The 19979-nt window shown below is 43.0% G+C and overlaps 1 protein-coding gene across 3 annotated transcripts in view; it reads left to right on the top strand.

Moving 5' to 3' along the window:
- The first annotated feature begins 6578 nt into the window (after positions 1 to 6578).
- The window catches only part of LOC138748408 (N-acetyllactosaminide beta-1,6-N-acetylglucosaminyl-transferase-like), a 66409-nt gene continuing 53008 nt past the window's right edge, over positions 6579 to 19979 (top strand). Inside the window, exons 1-3 of one of the 3 annotated variants that reach the window (XM_069908546.1) lie at positions 6579 to 7664; positions 11028 to 11105; positions 18554 to 18643. In XM_069908546.1, coding sequence (XP_069764647.1) covers positions 6695 to 7664; positions 11028 to 11105; positions 18554 to 18643 — 1138 coding nt within the window. In that variant the 5' untranslated portion in view covers positions 6579 to 6694. The remainder of the gene's footprint in view (positions 7665 to 11027; positions 11106 to 18553; positions 18644 to 19979) is intronic. The other 2 variants (XM_069908555.1, XM_069908564.1) reach the window with 2 other exon arrangements.

Genomic DNA, 19979 nt, shown 5'->3' with positions numbered 1-19979 from the left:
TAGGCTAAGAGACAAATTAAATGTACTCCACTAAAGCTGTTCAGTTCCCCTGGTCCGTATTGGAATCCCTTGTTAACCCATATTCCACTATGACTATACATTAAATCTATGCCCTGTCTACATTCTAAAGGAGCACAATTGTAACCTCTGCTGCCCCTATTCCAGGGGGACTTAAAACATAGCGAGTACTGAAGTGACATATCCATTTAACGAACAATATTCCAAAAAATGAATAAACAACAATAAATGTAAAACCCATTGAAAACAGCAATAAAATACAACAATAACTGAATAAACAACAATAAATAAACCATTAAAATACGACAATAAATGTAAAACCCATTAAAATACGGCAATAAAGAATACAACAATAACTGAATAAACCATTAAAATACGACAAAAATGTAACATTACGGCACTTTGTCAAGGCGCAGTGTAAGTTTCAGGTCTGATGGATGAGGGACTGCACGCCAGGTTGAGGGTTGTGTCTGTGTGTCGTGATGTTGTGGTTCAGAAGCTGGTTTAATTCTTTGAATGTGGGTCCAGCCTTTCTCTCTTGTTCTTACTGCGGTGTCTGTAATTAAAAATACACAGCAGGGACCATCCCAGGCAGGTTTTAGTTGATCCTCTTGCCATGCTTTTACATATAACCAATCACTAGATTTTAATAAAATGAATAACAATCTGACTTTCCTTTGTGTTAGTGTAAAAATTGTAAAATGAAACACAAACCATATTTGCATGGGTTTTGAATATGTTAGACCTTATTAAAATGCAGTTGGAGCTGCTTGTCTGTATGGGGCACAACCCTCCAATTTGTTAGAGTGGGTACATAACAGACATTGCAGCACAAGAGCCCCTGCAAGAGAACTTGAAACATATTCAACCTTTAGTTCTGCCTTAAGTAAAATGCCTTGTGTCACAGCTCACAGGAGCTGGCCTTATTTAAAACAGTCTGTAAAACAGGCACCAAAAAAAGTTAAAAGATGTTCTTATGAAGATTGCACACACAATAATTTAAGTACAGGCTAGTTTCTATTACATTCCACTTAAAAGTTCTGCTGCATGAATCCTGGAGCTTGTGGAGTCATTATTGAATCAAGAAATATTGGTGCCATGCCAATCTCATTCTAACATGCCAATTTCTCCAGTCCTTAAGTCAAGATGTACTGAATAGCATCTGGTACAAGATCTGTGAGTTCTTAATGATATTATTATTCTTATGCACCCAATTGTTCTGAACTATGCCACCAATTTAAATCATATTCCACCTATTGCAGTACTCACACAGCACCATAGACCAGTTCGCAGGTTTATTTCTCCATTAAGCTGAATCCAGTTGCGCAGGGTTTACCTCCGTGATTATTTACAATGTAACTTCCGCACTACCGGATTTAAATATAAACCTGATGAATGGGGGAAAGTTATCATGAATTAAATAACAGCGGCAATACAGAGAAATTGTGCTGAGGCATTAATTTCACTCCGGAGGAAAATGCACCAGAGAAATGAATGATTAAACTTATAGGAATCCCCATAGGAATCCCCAGAGGTATCTTTATTCTCCAGAGGTGGGTGATCTTTAAACTCACGGACCTTGACTGCTGAATGTGTAGAAGAAATACCTCTATCTGCAAGACAAGAGCCTGAAGCCTCAATTTCAAGTGCCACAGTGCACTTAAAGGGACATGCACACTCCTGCTTCAACTGGCTGAACCAGCCACTTTACACATCAGATCCTTTCTTTATCTTACATACACTTAAAATAAGACGTGTAGAACTCACCCTATTTGCGCAAACATTTCTCCCTGCAAATGTTATAACATCACTATTCTCAGGTACTCCCTGTGCAAAATCACATTTAAATACAATTTATTTCATAAATTGGAATTAACTGGTAGTTAAATTCGCTAATTCTACAGTATTGAAAAATGATCCTTTATGACATTTAATTTTTAGCATGAATTTTAATCAATATTGGTCAGTGACTGAAGTGGGAAGTCGTGATTTATGAAATTATCTCTGGTCTCTACTCTTCCACTCCCGACGCTTCTCCCAACATTCAGGAGCTGGCACACAGTCCCTGCCTTTTTCATGTTACTCATCTACTATTACTTTAACTGCTTGCATCAAAATGTTAGCCTTTGCTTTCTGCTTATCCTCAGATGTCTGGACAAATGCTTTTTGTGTGATCTGTAGAAGCTGGGTTATTCCCTGCTCATGCCAATTTTCTGTCTTTTGTAATTTTCTCCTAATGTCTGGGGCTGAGTTGGTAACAAAACCTGTTAGTACCAATTGTTCCCCTACTGGGGATTCTATGTCGAGACCCCCATATTGTATATATATTTGGTCCCAAAAATTGGTCTAACTGTTCGGCACATCCCTGGGGATCTTCTATCAGGGAGGTCAGTTCTTTCTTAAAGTTACGCACTTCAGTACTGGTCAGGGGCACATTTACGAAACCGAGACCCTCTCCCATGGGAACTTCCCACAGTGGTCTCATCCAGTTGGTTTCTTAGCTTATTAGGTCTGGGTTCCTGCTCCCTGGGAAATGAATGAAAGGGTTCTGCCCTTTCTTCCTGAAGAGTCTCACGCTGTTCTGAATTAAAGTTACCTCTCTCTCCTGTCAACAGAGGTGGTAATCGAGTGCTTTGTGAGCAAGTTATCATACCACTCCTGCTCTCTTCTCTAGTGGTGGGGGAGGTGGGGAAGGTGCAGAAGGGTAGGTTATAGGAAGGGGAGGAAAGATAGGAGCCGGCATAGGAGGAACATAGGGTGGAGGGAGGGAATGTAACACATCCCAACCCTGTGATTCAGGGACAAGAGGTTCCTCCTCTCTCTTATCCCTGAATTCTTTCTCATTCAAAACCAGCTGTTCAATGGATCCCTTGAGCCAGCAGGCTGCATATTCCCTGCTCTCAACATTGTCTTTCTGGTTTTGATAGAGCCATAGGTTCAAAGCTTTACACATCCATTCATCCTCGGATCCGAATTTTGGCCAGTACACGGAGCTCCCTTTAACCGGGTATTTAACCCATTCAATACAACAATACCTGACCATCGTCAGTTTGTCTTTACCACGGGTCTTTCCTGTGCCCCACTCAGATAACATCAACCCAAGCGGGCTGTACGTAGCTATCTGGTGGTCACGTCCTGTGTCAGGACTCTCCTCTTTACTGCCCGTTATTCCCATGCTTAGAAACAAGTAAAATACCTGACCATCGTCAGTTTCTCTTTACCACGGGTCTTTCCTGTGCCCCACTCAGATAACATCAACCCAAGCGGGCTGTACGTAGCTATCTGGTGGTCACGTCCTGTGTCAGGACTCTCCTCTTTACTGCCCGTTATTCCCATGCTTAGAAACAAGTAAAATACTCTTACCGAGTTCTAGTAGTACTGCTCTAGCGCGCTTCCTTCCGTCGTTTGTTCTCAATGCCTCTTCTCGGATATCACTCGCTTCTTCCACTGACCAGCCACCCGTCGCCCGTGAGTCCAGCTGAATCAGCCGGGGTGCACCTACTCTCGTCGTCGGGGTACTCTGTCAGTGGAGGGAGTGTGATCCCGGACGAGCCCCCATTTGTTAGAAATTAAAGTACCTTTAAAGAAATTGCTCGAGACAAAAATTGAGAACAAAGAACATTTATTACTACAACAATGCAAAATTGGGTGCTTCCCCTTACCCTGGGAATACACACACATACTGGGGCTCACCCAACTTTTATACAGTCAATTTCAGTATCAGAGTGCCCTCCCCCTTACATTCTTCTGCCCCCTGGATGGGTTTGGCATAGGTAATCCTTCCTGCCTACGTGCAGTTTCAGTACACTTGGAGGACCAGGGGGTATCCTGTGGGTGCCCCATCATGTCATTGTCCTTATTCACACCTTCCTGATTCTCTGGGCTACAGTCTCTTGATATGCAGAATTGACTCATTCTATCTAGGGTTGGCTAATTTCATATGTATAAATCTGTGTATGGTTAGCTAATTAGAAATGTATGACTTGGTACTTCTATCCAGGGCTAGGAGACCCTTATCTGATCCAGACTACCTCAACTTCCTACATTCTATTGTACCTTACCATTCCTTATCTTAGTCCTATGGTCTTGTCACAAAGACTAGAAGATTCTTATGTTAATCGTGCTGACTCTGCTTTCCTGTATCCTAAGCCCCAAGCTTATCCTGTTTGAACTGGTTACAGCCATTTTACTGATGAACTTTAGTTTCTTCCATGTTCATAATTTTAGATCAATTTTCCCATCTCTCACACTCCTCTATCCCTACCTCTGACCTGGTCTCTACTTCCCCCCTCCCAACGCTCCTCCCAACATCCAGGAGCCGACACACGGCTCCTAACACTTCCTTGCTTTCCATCTACAACTTCCTTTACTGCCTGCATCAAAATCTTAGCCTCTCCTTTCTGTTTTTCTTCAGACCTCTGGACGTATGCCCTTTGTGCGATCTGCAAAAGCTGTGATAGTCCCTGTTCATGCCAATTCTCTGTCTTTTGTAATTTCTTCCTGATATCTAAAGCTGAATTAGTAACAAAACACGTCAATACCAACTGTTCACCTGCTGGGGATTCTATATCCAACGCCCCATATTGCTGGATGGCCGCACGTATCCATTCGCGTGCGACCATCATTAGTAGTCTTATCCCAATTTGGGTTTACCAGGGGAATTTTAGCTTCTCCAGGTATCGCCTCTGCCCCCCCCTGGTGTTCCCTATCCCAGACTTTGATCCCTGTCTGGCGGATCATTCCACGCTCATCCAAAGTAAATAGAGTCTTAAAGATAGACAGTAATTTATCCCAGGTATATATATATATATATATATATATTAGGTCCCAAAAATTGATCTAATTGTTCTGCACATCCCTGAGGGTCTTCTATCAGAGAGGTCATTTCCTTCTTAAAATTGCGCACCTCAGTATTAGTCAAAGGCACATTCACAAATCTGAGACCCCCTGCATCCCCTCCCAAGGGAACCTCTCATAAAGATCTCATCCAGTTAGTTTCTGGCTTATCTCCTCCTCTATGATGGTTAAGTTCCTGCCCTCTGGGAGACAAATCAAAGAGTCCTGCCCTTTCTTCCCGAAGGGCCTCACACTGTTCTTCTGAATGACCCTCACAATCAAAGTCTCCTCCCTCTCGTATCAATTGAGGCGGTAATTTTGCACTCTGTAAGCGAGTCATCATACCACTCCTACTTTCTCCTTTCTGTAACTGTGGAGGGGGAGGGGAAGGTGAAGAAGGGTAAAGCGTAGGGGAGGGGAGGGGATGGGAGCTGGCACAGGGGAAACAAAAGGTGGAGGAAGGGAATGTAACACATCCCATCCCTTTACTTCAGGGGCAGAAGGTTCCTCATCCTTCTTATTTGTATCTTTCTTCTCGTCCAATATCATCTGATTAAATGATTCACTAAGCCAACAGGCTGCATATTCCCTACTCCCGGTATTGTTTCCTTGATTTTGGTAGAGCCAGATGTTCAATGCCTGACACATCCAGTCCTTGTCGGATCCGAACTTTGGCCAATATACTGAACTCCCTTTTATCGGATTCTTAACCCATTCCTGACAACAATACCCGACCATGGTCTGCTTATCCTTCCCACGGGTTTTCCCCGCACTCCAATTGGATAACATTAGTCCTTACGGACTATGTTTCGGTATTTTATCCTCCCATCCTTCTTAAGGACTTTTTCCCTTGCTACTTCCTCCTCCCATATTGGCAGGAAAATGAAATTCCTCTTACCGGAATTCAGTAGCTATTCCTAGCGCGCTTCCTTAACGTCCTCCCGTCATTTGTTCTCAATGCCTCTTCTCGGATATCACTCGCTTCATCCACTGACCAGCTACCGGTCGTCTGGGAGTCCAGCTGAATCAGCCGGGGTACACCTACCCCCGTCGTCAGGCGCTCTGTCAGTGGAGGGAGTGCGATCCCGGACGAGCCCCCCAGGTTGTGAGAAGCAGAGGTGCCTTCACAGATTTCACTTGAGACAAAAATTGAGAACAAAGAACATTTATTTTACAACAGTGCAAAGTTGGGTGCTTCCCCTTACCCTGGGAATACACACACGTACTGGGGCTTACCCAACTTTTTATACATTCTATTTCAGCACAGAGGTACTCCCCCCCCCCCCCCCCCTTTACATTCTTCTGCCTCCTGGATTGGTTTGGCATTAGGTAATTCTGCCTACGTGCAGTTTGTGTGTTTCTGTGTGTATAGTTGTTTAGCAGGAAGTGTCATGTCTTTGTTCTTATTCATAAATCTCAACCCCCAGGACTTGCTAAATCTATCTACTATAAGACCCCTATTCTATTATACTTGCTTAACCCTTCTTCACACTCTTCTACTCCACCCTTATTTTACCCATCATAATTCATTCCTATTTTCCTATTTGCTTGACTTCCCTTATTCCATCCTTCACCCCATCCTAATTCATTTTTAGCAATTGATTAACTTCCCATATTCCATGATCTCTCACAGTAACAACCGTTTGCCCCTGTCAAGGTGCTATCCCAGCGTAATTTCAAAGGGAAGTGGCCACTTTAAATCTCACTCGGAGAGCTAATGATTGTTAACAGGAGCACAGAGTTTCTGGCACATTTTCGCGGCGTCGGGTCGGCGTGTAAGGAGGGACGAAACGAGTGAGGGTGCGGGCTGCCGCGGCGCGCCGCCTCCTGAACCGCAGGGATGGAGACGAGGTGCTGGATCCGAGTCGGCTTCTTTTCCCTGCTGGGGCTGGTGGCTGGGTCCATCTGGACGTACAGCAACCAGCTGGGTCAGAGTTGGGGCAGGATCACTCCTGCCTCCGGACTGTCACGGGGGGCGGGCGAGCCCAGCGCCGACTTGCAGCCTCTCTGCGATTCCTACTTCCAGGGGAGAGGGGCGTTCCGTTGGAAGAGGAGCGGGGCGGCTGAGCTGGGACGGGGCGACCCGGAGGAGGGGGGCTACTGCGAACGCCTGCGGCCGCTGCTGCACGCCAGCCGGAGCCCGCCGCCGGCGGCGGAGGAGACCCTGTTCCCGCTGGCTTTTGTCATCACCGTGCACAAAGACGCGGACACCTTGGAGAGGCTCTTCAGAACCATTTACCGGCCTCACAACCTCTACTGCATCCACGTCGATGCCAAGTCCCCCGCGCATTTTCAGAAGCGCCTGCACCTTCTCCAGAGCTGCTTCGCCAACGTTTTCTTCCCGTCCCGGGTGGAGCCCGTTGTCTACGCCGGGATATCTCGGCTCGAAGCCGACCTCCGGTGCCTGGCCGATCTCTTCCAGATGAGAGGCAGGTGGAACTACGTCCTGAACATGTGCGGGCAGGATTACCCCCTGAAAACCAACCTGGAGATGGTCCGTCACCTCAAAGCCTACAAAGGGAAGAACATCACTCCAGGCATATTGCCTCCGAAGCACGCCAAGCTCCGCACCAAGTTTGTGTACAAACAGGTCCTCTCTCTCAATAATTCCTACGTGATCGCAACGAAGAAACTCAAATCCCCACCTCCTCGCAACCTAACGATTTATTTCGGGTCGGCGTATTATGCTCTGACGGCGGAATTTGTCGGATTTCTTTTGAAGGACCGGCGAGCCCTGGATTTGTTACACTGGTCGAGGGACACGTACAGTCCCGACGAACACTTCTGGGTGACGTTAAACAGGATTCCAGGTCAGTCTTCACACGGACTCAACCTTCACTGGGATGGCAGAAAAGCCGGGGTCCTTGAAAGTCCACCTTGTACCTTCCAGTCCATTTCGAGGTGGTAGAAAGAAACGCCGAGGTTTTTTTGGAGGCAGCCCCCGTGAGTAGCAATGCTCAAACGACCTTCTGGGTCGCTTCATTGGAGTCTCCCTTCACTGTGGCTTTCCCTTGGAAGGGAAGGGGCGATTAGAGGGATGGGATGATGGGGGGGGGGGCGGAAATTCCTGGCCCGAAACGTCAGAATTTATTGTTGTGAGCAAGTCACAAAATTCGTTGTTTTACGGCAGAATCACAGGGCCAACGTGAGTGCAGGAAAAGTCAGGCGGTGTCTGTGGTTCTTCGATCGTTCAGATGGCAGCTGGGAAGAAGCTGTCCTTGCTCCGATGTGTGCTCGTCTTTAGGCCCCTGTCCCCCATGGCAGCAGGGTCTTTGAGGATCGAGGCTACTTTTTAAAGACATTGCTTCTATTGGTAATATAAATTGGTTACCCTTTTACCTCCTATTGTCTTCTGTGTGATCTGAGTCTGTCCAACACCCTTGGGTATTCCATTCCTCTCCATTATGTCCAGAGCAGGGAATGTGATGCCCATATTGTGGAGATGCTTGCACCTCCCACTCTCTTCCTGGGTCCACTCTCAAGGCCTCCAACTCCTGATCTTAAGCAATCAACCTTGCTGACCTTATCTGGCATCTGTTATATGTAATGAGATTTGGGTTTGTCAGATGATCATTTCTGGAGCTCCCTGGTATGACCAAAAAAAATCTCTGCTCCGAGTCTCTTCATTCATTTGGGTACAAAATCCAAAGATGCCAGACTGTGTGCAAGCAATGAAGAAAACGTGGAAGGTTGAGAGAGGAGGGGCAGAGAGAGCACTGAATTATGGGGAGGGGGAGAGACTGAGGGAGATGGAGCTCAGACTGATCAATAGAATGTGAGAATTTGAGAAATGACAATGAAATAAGAGAAGAAAGAAGAGATGGGGAAAAAATGAGCTGAGGTCAGAGTTGCAACCTGTGGCTGGATGGGAATGCCATTCTATTATCACCATTGGAGGTAGACGAATGCGACAGAAATTAGTAGCACTTTCCTTTTCCAGTGTATCCAATCCCAGACTGAATGCCTTTATAAATGAGGTGAAGCAAAAATGTCCAAATATTCAGAGCGAGGCTTTAAGTTCAAGCCTCTCAGTACCCACAGGGTTTCGTAGATTTGGCAGCTGGGAACCAATTAGATGGGCAAGGTGGGATTACTGAATTGTTTGCCGGCTGAGATTAAAATTGCAAAGCCTTCAACCACAGAAGTACTTAAAAAAGAAACAAAAAAAAAAACAGGTGGTTACCTGATCTCTGCTCTAATGTAAAGGTTCCATTATTGTCACATAGTACTACATTTAGACTGTAACATGTAATTCTTTAACTTTTTCTACTGTCAGGAAGACAGAGTTGCCACTTTGTCCAGTGCCCCTCTCAGAAATGATGCCCCAGTGAGGACCAACCTCATGACCCCTGGTTTTCAAGACCAATCAGAGCCTCGGTGAATTTGCCTTCTGCAAATCGGCTGTTCAGACTCTCACAATATCCTCCAACAGTTCTTCATTTGCTGCAGAGCACTTCAGGATTTTCTCTGACCATGGAGAGATTTTTTTTTTAAACTTTATTTAAAATTTTATGACATGAATAAAATAAAAATTACATTTAAAGAAATAATAAAAAATAAGATAATAAAAATTAGAATACTACATCATTAAACTACACAAATTAACCCCCCCAATAATTATAACACAACATTAATCATCTAATTTAAAATTAATCCAACCCTCCCCCCAAAATAAAGAGTGAAGAATTAATTAACAATGTTGTAAATAAAATAGAAAAAACCCCACTTACAAAAAAAGGATAAAACTTAACAACAAAAAAAATTACTAACAACAAAAAAAATATCAATACTAAAATAATACCCTTAAACATATATTTAAATCAAACATATTTCATGTATTTAACAAATGAAATCCACTTTAAAACTAAATTCAAATATTAAAATCATATGTCAACCACATATCTGTTATACAAAAAATCATAATTAATAATACATAAATACAGAATTTCCATTAATACCAAGTTTCCTTTATAATTCATCGAGAGAACAAAAACATACCTGAGAAAAACAATCAGATAAACTTTTTATTCCCTTCCCCTCCCCTTATATAAAAAAAGAAAAAAAAGTTCAAACTCTTATAAAATTCTCCATATTCTTCATTTATAACATATTCAAAATTCTCTATCAAAATTAACTTAATTTTATTAAACTCTTCTCCCTCAATGTATTTGTACTTAATTTTCTTCTTCTTCTTATCACCTTTCCCCTCATCTTCCTCTTCATCTAATTCAACATCCTCAATCTTTGACTTATTATCTTCTGTGACATCATCCTCTTAAAAAAGAAAGAAAAAAGAGAAAAAAAACCCAAAAAAAAGAGAAAAAAGGAGAGAAAAAAACCTCCTAATTCCCTCTCAATTACAATCAAAACAAAAAGAGTTTAAAAAAAATTATTTATTTTAAAAAAATAATAAAAAAAATCTTCACTTCTTAACCCAAAAATTAAAAAAAACAGGTCGGAGGTCACAACTACCTCCTCCTGTTTAAACCGCCCAAAGCGGTAACTTCCCCCAAAATATTGGGTGTGAGATAACTCACAGGTAGCTGATGACTTCTGGAAACTAGTGCCCACCCAGTTCCCTCTCCCAACTCCCATTTCATTAAACTATCATCATTATTTAAACTATTTAAACTCTTTTCAAAAAAAAGATAAAAGATTTAGTTTTTTAAATCAACGTTACCACTTCGATCACCATTGCTTCCATTTCTTTTAAAAATCTGGATACCACCTTACATCTCTACTCTCTTTGGAGACCTTGAAGGACTACATCATTCCTGAAACTGCATGATTGGGAGAGACTAAGCAAAGTCCATAACCTCTTTAGGATTGTCAAAGAATTTTGGCTAATTTCCATCCTAAAAAATCTTCAGTACCGCAGAATACCTGAATGTTGAAGCTGTATCCTCAACATTAGGAGCATAAACATCAAGCAAAGTCCATGCCTCATTAAAGATTGTACAATTTAATTTTAATAATCTTCCACCATTTTTCTCTTCACTCTGTAACTAAAATGGTAGATTCTTATGTACCAAAATTGCCACACCTTTTGCCTTAGAATTAAACGAAGAATAAAAAACATGCCCAACCCATTCACGTTTGAGTTTCAAATGTTCCTTATCTATTAAATGAGTTTCCTTTGCCATTGCGACCACCGTTTCTTCCATTTCTTCCAGAAATCAAATTCCCTTCTTGCAGCTCTGCCGTCTTTGGAGACCGTGGAGGACTACGTCGTTCCTGGAATTGCGTAATTGGTAAAGACTGAGCAAAATCCATAGCTTCTTTAGGATTATCAAAGAACTTTGGTTGATATCCATCCTGAAAAATCTTCAGTACCGCAGGGTATCTAAATGTTGCCTTATATCCTTTTTTCCACAATAATTCTTTCTCAGAATTAAATTCACGTCGTTGAAACATAATTTCCTGATTCAAATCCGGATAGAAGAAAACACGATTACTCTGAACCATCAAAGGAGATTTGTTTTTCTGTGCATTTCTAATAGCCATACGCAAAATAGTCTCTCTATCACAGTAATTTAAACAGCGAACCAGAACAGGTCTTGGATTCTGTCCTGAAAAAGGTCTCCTTCTCAAAACTCTATGAGCCCGTTCCAATATTAAACCTTCAGAAAACTTATCTTGTCCCAACACTTGTGGAATCCATTCAGTGAAAAATTTTCTTGGATCTGGCCCTTCTATGCCTTCTGGCAAGCCGACAATTTTCACATTATTCCGTCTGGATTGGTTCTCCAAATAATCAACCTTTTTTGCTAAATTTTTATTCTGACTCTGTAACGTTTCAATTGTTTTATTCACATCTTGCAATTGATCTTGTACATCAGATAATCCTTGATCACACATCTCAAGTCTTTCAATAGTTTCAACTTTAAAAGCTCCATAATCAGCCATCTGTTGAGTATTGACATCCACCAATGCATTAATCTTAGAAGTAAGATTATTCATAGAATCACCTAAATGCATCATTGAAGAAAATATCTTATGTTCAAGACTCTTGAAAAGTATATCAACATCAGTAGATCCAGACATAGTGGGATCCTGCTGTTCTTGTGGAATCAGAGGACCTTCTATCCCTTCTTTTAATTTAGTAGCTTTTCTTACAGTTTGACTCCGTGTAAGAGCCCCTGTCACAGACCCCCCAAAAGTATCAGGAGGCTGATGATCAGGGTTATCTTTGATCCAAACCTCCTTTAAAAGCTTCGTTACGTCAGTATCTGGAAGAGCTGTTATAACTGGTGGTATAGCAGTCAAATAACAACTCTTTCACTCTCCAACTGGTGGCGCCCCAGCTAATTCAGCAGTCAAAGTCTCAGTAGACGTTGTTTGAAATACTGGCATCCGGCCAGCCCTTTGTTCTAAAGGCAGCTGAAAACGACCTTCAGAAAGACTTACGGAATCAGAACGGAGCTCCAAGGCCGAATTCTTCGCTTGTTTTCCTGGATCCATTTCACGCTGAGTCGTGGCTTTTTGTAAACAAGCAGGCTCAGATAATTTCGGAAAATATAATTTTTTAACAATCTGTTGATGTTTCCTTTTACTTTTTTTTAACAAATGTACCATTAGGTATTAATTCAACATTTCATACTATTTATAAACTTTTTAAAAAAGTTTTAACGGGCACTTAAAGACAAAACAATAAGTTAGAGTCAGGAGAGGACTGGAAGGCACGTCTGTTCCTTACGCCATCTTGCCACGCCCCTGACCATGGAGAGATTGATTGGTCATTGATTCTTGTTTCTGCTGACTGGAGCGATGGTGTTTGAGATGCATTTGTATATTTTTAGTCAAATTTTTTGGTGGCTATAGACTGGTGGTGCAAAGCTCTAGATCAGGGGTGTCAAACTCAAATTCACGGAGGGCCAAAATTAAAAACTTGGACTAAGTCGAGGGCCGAACTAAATATTTATTGAAAATTTTCAACAACATCTGCATGTTTTCTCTTCTTTCAACATATGTAATGTTAAACTTTAGGATATAACTTTAGGAGGATAATGTTACAGGTCAGGAGTAGGTAGCTCAAGTTCACCCTTTGCTTGACCTGAGGGAAACCTATTTGGTCCCTGTGGAGATGTAGTCAGCATTCACAGGCTGTGTCCATTTTGGCCTGCATCAGGACTCAGCATTTCCTGCTCACTCCTCAGGCTCTAGGCCTCTATTCACCCTCGACCCACCATCCCTCTACCTGACCAGTCCTTTACCCAACCTCTACTCACCCCTCACTCCACTCGCTCTGTCTCTACCCACCCCATCCTATACACGCCCCTCTACTGCCTCTCCCCTCAACCTGTTCCTCCCTCTACCCATCTCTCACCCTCTAATCACCCCTCCCCTACTCGCCCTGCCCCTCCCCTTTTACCTCTTCCCTATCAACCCCTCCTTCTACTCATCCCTCCCTCTAACTGCCCCTCGCACCACCATAACTTCCCTTGCTCATTACTCCTCACCTGCACCCTCTGCCCACCCCTGCTTACCCACCCACTCAGGCCCAGCGCGCTGCCGATCAGCCTTTGCGGACAGCCACCATCTCTCTCTTCACGTGCAGGGCCGAACCAGCCGTCCCTGGGGTCTGCGCGGGTGCAAGCGCTGAAGGCCGTGGCGAACGGGAGAAGTGCGCTCGCGCTGTGGAAGGGCCGTCCGGTGCCAGTTGCGCGGGGCTCATGCTGCCCGGGGGCCATGCGCAGCCTGCCATGCCTGTCGCGCCGACAGGAAATCACAGGCGCTCGCCCATCCGCCGCACCGCTCGACAGGTGGGAGAAGTGACTGGTTGTGCGGGGAGCCTTCCAACTGGCTTGCCGGCTGATGACATCGACAGACTTCTCGTGTTACAATTTCTCGTGTTACAATGGGGAAGTATGTGCAATGAAGGGGGAGGATGGTGGGGGTGACATGACCAAAAAACAGCATTTGCTCTCGCTGCAGGGCGGGCCACCTCTAATACATTTTTGAAATGATCTTGCGGCCAAATATAATTATATCGCGGGCCAAATTTGGCCCGCGGGCCAGAGTTTGACATGTGTGCTCTAGATTTTGGTCACATTCAAAAACCTATGAGAAGTTTGATAGGTAGGCCTATGTTATGTGCTTGGCAGATTAGAAAACACTTTGCCATTTCTTTTCGTAATTTTTTTTTCCAAAAATTCTACATAGTGATATTTTAAATATATTAAACCTTTTCTCACAAACACAACAAACAAAAACAGTCCCTCCCTCCACCCCTTCCATACATACAGATCTGTTCACCATCAGAGCTTACATATATTTTAATATATACAGTTGGGTAAACTGTTTTTGTATATATAATAGTTTAATATCTTTGTTGTCCCTTTTTATTACTGTATCTGTGCCCCTATATGGTCCAAGTATGGCTGCCAGACCTTTACAAAAGTGTCATATTTGCTCTTTAAGTTGTATGTGATTTCCACCCCCCCCCCCCCCAACAATATATAACTGTTCATTTCCACAGTCCATCATACTACGAGTAGAGGGGAGTTAGACTTCCAAGTGATCGCAATACATTTTTGCTACAACCAGTGCTATTTTTATAAATGAGATTTGATATTTGTCACTTATTTCCATGAAATTACATGACAGATAGAGCTCTGGGTTGCCCGGGAAGGCCACTCCTGTTATCTTGGCTAATTTTTCTGCAATTTCTTGCCAAAATGGCCTCATCTTCACGCACGACCACGTGGCATGTAGAAAAGTTCCTGTCTCAGTCCCACAGCTGAAACAGATCTCTGAAATTTTGGCTTTTGATCTTTTGTGGGTTAAGATATAATTGGTGAAATTTAAAAAAACTTCTGAACCAGTCTATATCTTGCATTTATAATTGACGTCATCCTGTCCTTACACCAATCTGACTAGTTTCTTTCTGAAATCACCACTCCCAAGTCCAACTTCCATCTCTTCCTTGACCTCTGCCACCCTGGTTTTGCACTTTCGCTCTGGAGAGCACTGTACATTTTTGTTGTAAATTTGGGTGTATTCCCCATCCAGACCATTCGTTCAGTTTCATTAGTTTCAGGTGGGGGTCAACGTTAGTCTCCATCTTTCTCTTAAGAGCGATCTAAACTGGAGAAAACAGAAGGAGGTCCCATTTGCCACTCCGTATTTGTATTTTATTTGTTCAAAGGACATAGTCCTTAATATATCTTATAACTTTGTCATACCACAGATTTAATATTCTATTGCCCATATTCATAGGCAATAACATATTTACTCAATGGTGCTTTAATTGATATCCCTACATTTTCCCCCCATACATTCATTGATTTCTTGCCATGTTCTAATCATGTGCATTAGAATGGGGTTATCATCTTTTTCTTTAGAGATTTCACATTCCATTTATAGATAAAGTCCTTTGCTTCCCCCTCTTCCATTGAGTACATTCCCATGGGTTATCTTCAGTGAAGAAGGCTGCAAGAAATCTAGCATATGCAGCTAGGTAATTTTTTTTAAATCTGGATGTCTAAGTTCTCCCAGCCATGTCAGTTTTTCCAATGCAATTCTTGGAATTTATTATTCCATAGGAACTGTCTGATATGGTTGTTTAGTAGCTTTAAAAAGTTTTTAGATAATGAAATAGGCAGTGATTGAAAAAGGTATGGCAGTCTTGGCATCACTTTCATTTTGATGCAGTTAACCTTTCCCACCAAAGTAATCGGTAAGTCTCTCCCTTTCCGTAGGTCTCTCTCTATCTGCCCAGGAAGAGGAACATAGTTTAGTTTATACAGATTTTGAAGTTATTGTCAGTTGCTGTTCCAAGATATTTTATTCCATCCATCTTCCATTTAAATTTAATTCCTTTTTGGTATCTTTCATATTCAAAATTTGTTAATGGCGTTATCTTGTAGTGTCTGTGCTAAGATGAGATCGGTAGTCAGCGGGTTTGTCCAGAACTCATGAGTTTATTTTGTCTAGTGCACAGCGTTCTTAAGGCACTTGAAACTCCCACCCCCCGGGCCATAAGTTACGTCAAGGCTACGTAAGCGCGTAGCCTGGGCACGTGCGGGCTCCTTGCTCTTAACAGAAGAGAAGGACGCGCAGTGCCATCTTTGGTGTGGCTGATCCAATGGCCGGTGTGTTACACTCAGAGCCAGTTTGCCTGACCACCAAGTGCATGGATCATCACACAATTCCCCCCCCCCCCCCCCCCCCCCCACCAACCGCCCAAGAACTAGCGATAGTGTCCTCATAGTTCAGAGTGCTTAGGTGGCCTACCTCTAGGTTTGGCTGGTTTACAGTGACCTGTTGTTCTAAGTCCAGATGGGCTGGCTTCAGGCGATTGATTGTGAAAAGGTCCTCTTTTTTTTTCCCCCCCTCCCCCCCCCCCCCCACAATGTCCAATGCAAAGATGAACCCATTGCTACACATCACTTTGTATGGCCCCTCATACGGCTGTTGAAGCAGTGGGTGGTGTGTGGCCCGACTGACAAAGATGTACTCAGTTTTTTAGGTCCTTGGAGATGGAGGTGGGTGCCTGGCTGTGGTGGGTGGGGGGGTGGGGTGGGTGTCAGGTTATCAAGTCTGTCATAGAGCTTTTGTCTTCTGCCCCCCTCAGGGTGAGGAGAAACTCGCTAGGGAGGGTTATAGACCATTTCTGCTGATAATGCCTGTAGGTCTTCCTTGGGTGCAGTATGGATCTCGTTGAGGACCCAGGGGAGCTTATCCACCCATTTGGGGCCTGTGAGTCATGAGCGCTGACTTGAGATGTCTGTGGAAACGCTCGACCAGCTCATTTGACTGCGGGTAGTAGGCAGTGGTGTATTGTAGTTGGGTTCCCAGCAGACTGGCCAATGCTGCCCATAGGCTGGACGTGAACTGGGCCTCTCTGTCAGAACTGATGTGTGCTGGAATGCCAAAGCGAGCTACCCATGTTGTGACCAGAGCTCTGGCACAGAAGTTGGATTTGGTGTCAGTGAGTGGAACGGCTTCGGGCCACCTGGTGAAACTATCCACTTTGGTGACGAGGTACCGTGCACCTCTGGACACTGGCAGAAATCCCACAATATCAGCATGAATGTGGTCAAACCTGCGACTGGTATCTTGAACTTTTGGGGGGCAGGTTTGGTGTGTTTGTGGACCTTGGCTGTTTGACACTGAGTGCATGTTCATGCCCAATCACTGACCTGCTTCCTGAGTCTGTGCCACACAAATCGGGAAGAGGCTATTTGAACCATGGTTTGGATTGAGGGCTTGTGCTAGGGCCTCTTTTGCTTGAAGGAAAGTGTCAGCAGTATCGTCATTCCAGGTTATGTCTTCTTTGTACCCAATCTCAGGTTGTAAAGTGGGCTCCTTGTTCTTAATGGAAGAGAAGGATACGTGGCGCCACTTTGGTGTGGCTGATCCGATGGCATGCACATTACACTCTGAGCCAGTTCACCTGACCACCAAGCGCCTGGGTCTCTGCAATCTTGCTTTTATCCATATTTATTTTGTAGCCTGATATTCTTCCATATTTTTCTAGTGTTATAATTTTTCCAAAGATTTACACAGTTCTGATAACACATAATCGGCGAATAGACTGATTTTGTGTTCTTCTTGTCTGACTTTGAAGCCCTTTATATCCGGATCCCTTATTATCTCTGTCAGTGGTTCAATCGCTAAAACAGTGGTTCTCAACCATTTCCTTTCCACTCACATACCACAGTATTCCCTATGCCATCGATGGTCTGTGATTAGTAAGGGATTGCTTAAGATGGTACGTGAGTGGAAAGGGAAGGTTCAAAACCACTGCTCTAGACACAATTGTTACTGAAATATTTTGCTTGAGAAAAATTGTCATTAGCCCATTTCCTTTGGAGTTACGAAACTGCACATAACGAGTCAATGAGGTACAGTTAAAATAGTGGTTTTCAAACTTTTTCTTTCCACCCGCATGCCACCTTAAGCAATCCCTTACTAATCACAGAGCACCGATGGCATAGTGAATACTTAAAGTGGTATGTGAGTGGAGGGGGTGGGGGAAAATGGCGAGAACCACTGGACTAAAATAAAAAGTGTTGGAGACGAGGAACACCACTGATGTCTGATTATTACATTTTGCTATTTCTGGCTGTGCTTGATTCTGAGACTGGACATTATGGGAATCATAAAACCAAAGGAAAGAAGTGGAGAAATGGGGTCTGGTATTGCATTGCCCAAGTTAAGTTATGCTGTAACACTTAAAGTTCAGGATTAAACTTCAAAATTAAATTACAGCAACTTTGTGATTTTAATTTTTGTTTTAGTTTATCCCAGTAAAACATTTTGTGAGTGACCCATCTGCACTGTATGTCAATCTCTGCTCCTCTTTCAAAGTAAATATACACTGGACACTTCCTGGTATCCTGTAAAGAGTTTGGACTTTTAAAACTCCTGATTCTCCTAAAATGATTAAAAACTGTGCTGAAGTCACCAGTTGATTTGACCTTCCGGTGAAGGTCTACAAACTTGAAGACTTCCAGCAGGATCCAATAAGGATTAAAGCTGTTTAACCAAAACTTCATTATAGGTTACAAATTCTATAGAATGAAATCTATAATTGCACTTTTTTTAAATATAAACTTTGAAATGGAAACTTCATAATTTTATTATTACTAATTTACAAAACCAAGTGAATGAAAGATTACTTGTTTGATTGAAAACCAAAATGGAAGATTCTTGAAGTCTGCTGCTTTTAATTTCTGCCAGCTTCATTCTACAGGTGTGCCTGGTTCAATGCCTTTAGCAGCCTGGCAAGGAAAGTTGCGTGCTGTAAAGTGGCAAAATCAGAAAACCCACGATGGTTGTCATGGTAATGTATTTAGACCCTTATCCTTTGAGTTCTACTTATCATTTGTTAGTTCAGTAAAATTGACTTACAAAATGTACCAGGGGTGTAGGTTAATGGGGTGTAAATTGTGCGGCATGGACTCGTGGGCCGAAATGGCCTGTTACCGTGCTGTATGTCTAAAATTAAATTTAAAATTTAAATTTCAAAAATTTTAAATATTTTGTATGTTGATTTGTCATCTCACCCTGGATAAAATGCATTTTTTTAAAATCATTTTGCAACAGTGAAGCTTAATTGCATTGGTTGTTTAAAGTCCTTTGCATTTTATGGTTTTCATGTTTGCTGTTGTGAATGAAGAGTTTTATAGTTTGTGCATGAATCAGAATTTATTGGCATGAACAAGTCACAAAATTTGTTGTTTTACGGCAGCATCACGGGGCAAACATTCATATAAACCACATTACAGAAATAAATTTTAAAAATAAGTAAGGCAATGTTTGGTTCATTGATCATTCAGGAATCTGATGGCAGCAGGGAAGAAGCTGTCCCTGTGCCACTGAGTGCTCGTCTTTGGGCTCCTGTACCTTTTTTCTGATGGTAGCAGATTGAAGAAGGCATGGCCTGGGTGGTGGGGGTCCTTGAGGATAAAGGTTGCTTTTTTAAGACACCGTCTCATGTGGATATCCTTCATGGGGTGAAGCCTGTGATGTTGCAGGCCGAGTTAACAACCCTCTGGAATTTATTGTCCTAAATGTTGGAACCTCCATAGTAGACAATGATTCAACGGGCCAGAATGCTCTCCACGGTACACCTATAGATGTTTTTGAGAGTTTATGGTGACATACTGAATCTCTTCAAACACCTCACAAAATGGCGAGCCTTCTTCATGATTGCCTTGACATGGAGGCTAAAGACCAGATCCTCAGAGATGTTGACATCCAGGAATTTGAAGTTCTTGACCCTCTCCACTGCTGACCCCTCGGTGAGGACTGGCTTATGTTCTCCTGAAGTTCACAGTCATGACCTTGGTTTTGCTACCATTGAGTGCAAGGTTGTTGGTGTGACACCACTCAATGAGCTGATCTATTTCCCTCCTGGATGCTTCCTCATTGTCATTTGTGATTCTGCTGACAACTGGTGTCATTGGCAAACTTGTGGATAGCGTTGGAATAGTGCCTGGCCGCACAGTCATTAGTGTGTAATGATTAGAGCTGTGGGCTAAGCAAGCATCCTTGAAGTGTGCCTATGTTGATAATCCATGAGAAGTTGCTTCCAAGGTGGAAGAAGTCTTTCTTTTCTCGTTTAGCTACATTCCTGTTGCTTGCTTCAATTTGATTTCCAAATAATTCATTTATAA

The sequence above is a fragment of the Narcine bancroftii genome, chromosome 1 (genome assembly GCF_036971445.1).
Source record: "Narcine bancroftii isolate sNarBan1 chromosome 1, sNarBan1.hap1, whole genome shotgun sequence".
Classification (NCBI taxonomy): domain Eukaryota; kingdom Metazoa; phylum Chordata; class Chondrichthyes; order Torpediniformes; family Narcinidae; genus Narcine; species Narcine bancroftii.
Note: the sequence above shows the minus strand (reverse complement) of the source record. Positions and strands in the feature narration are given on the sequence as shown.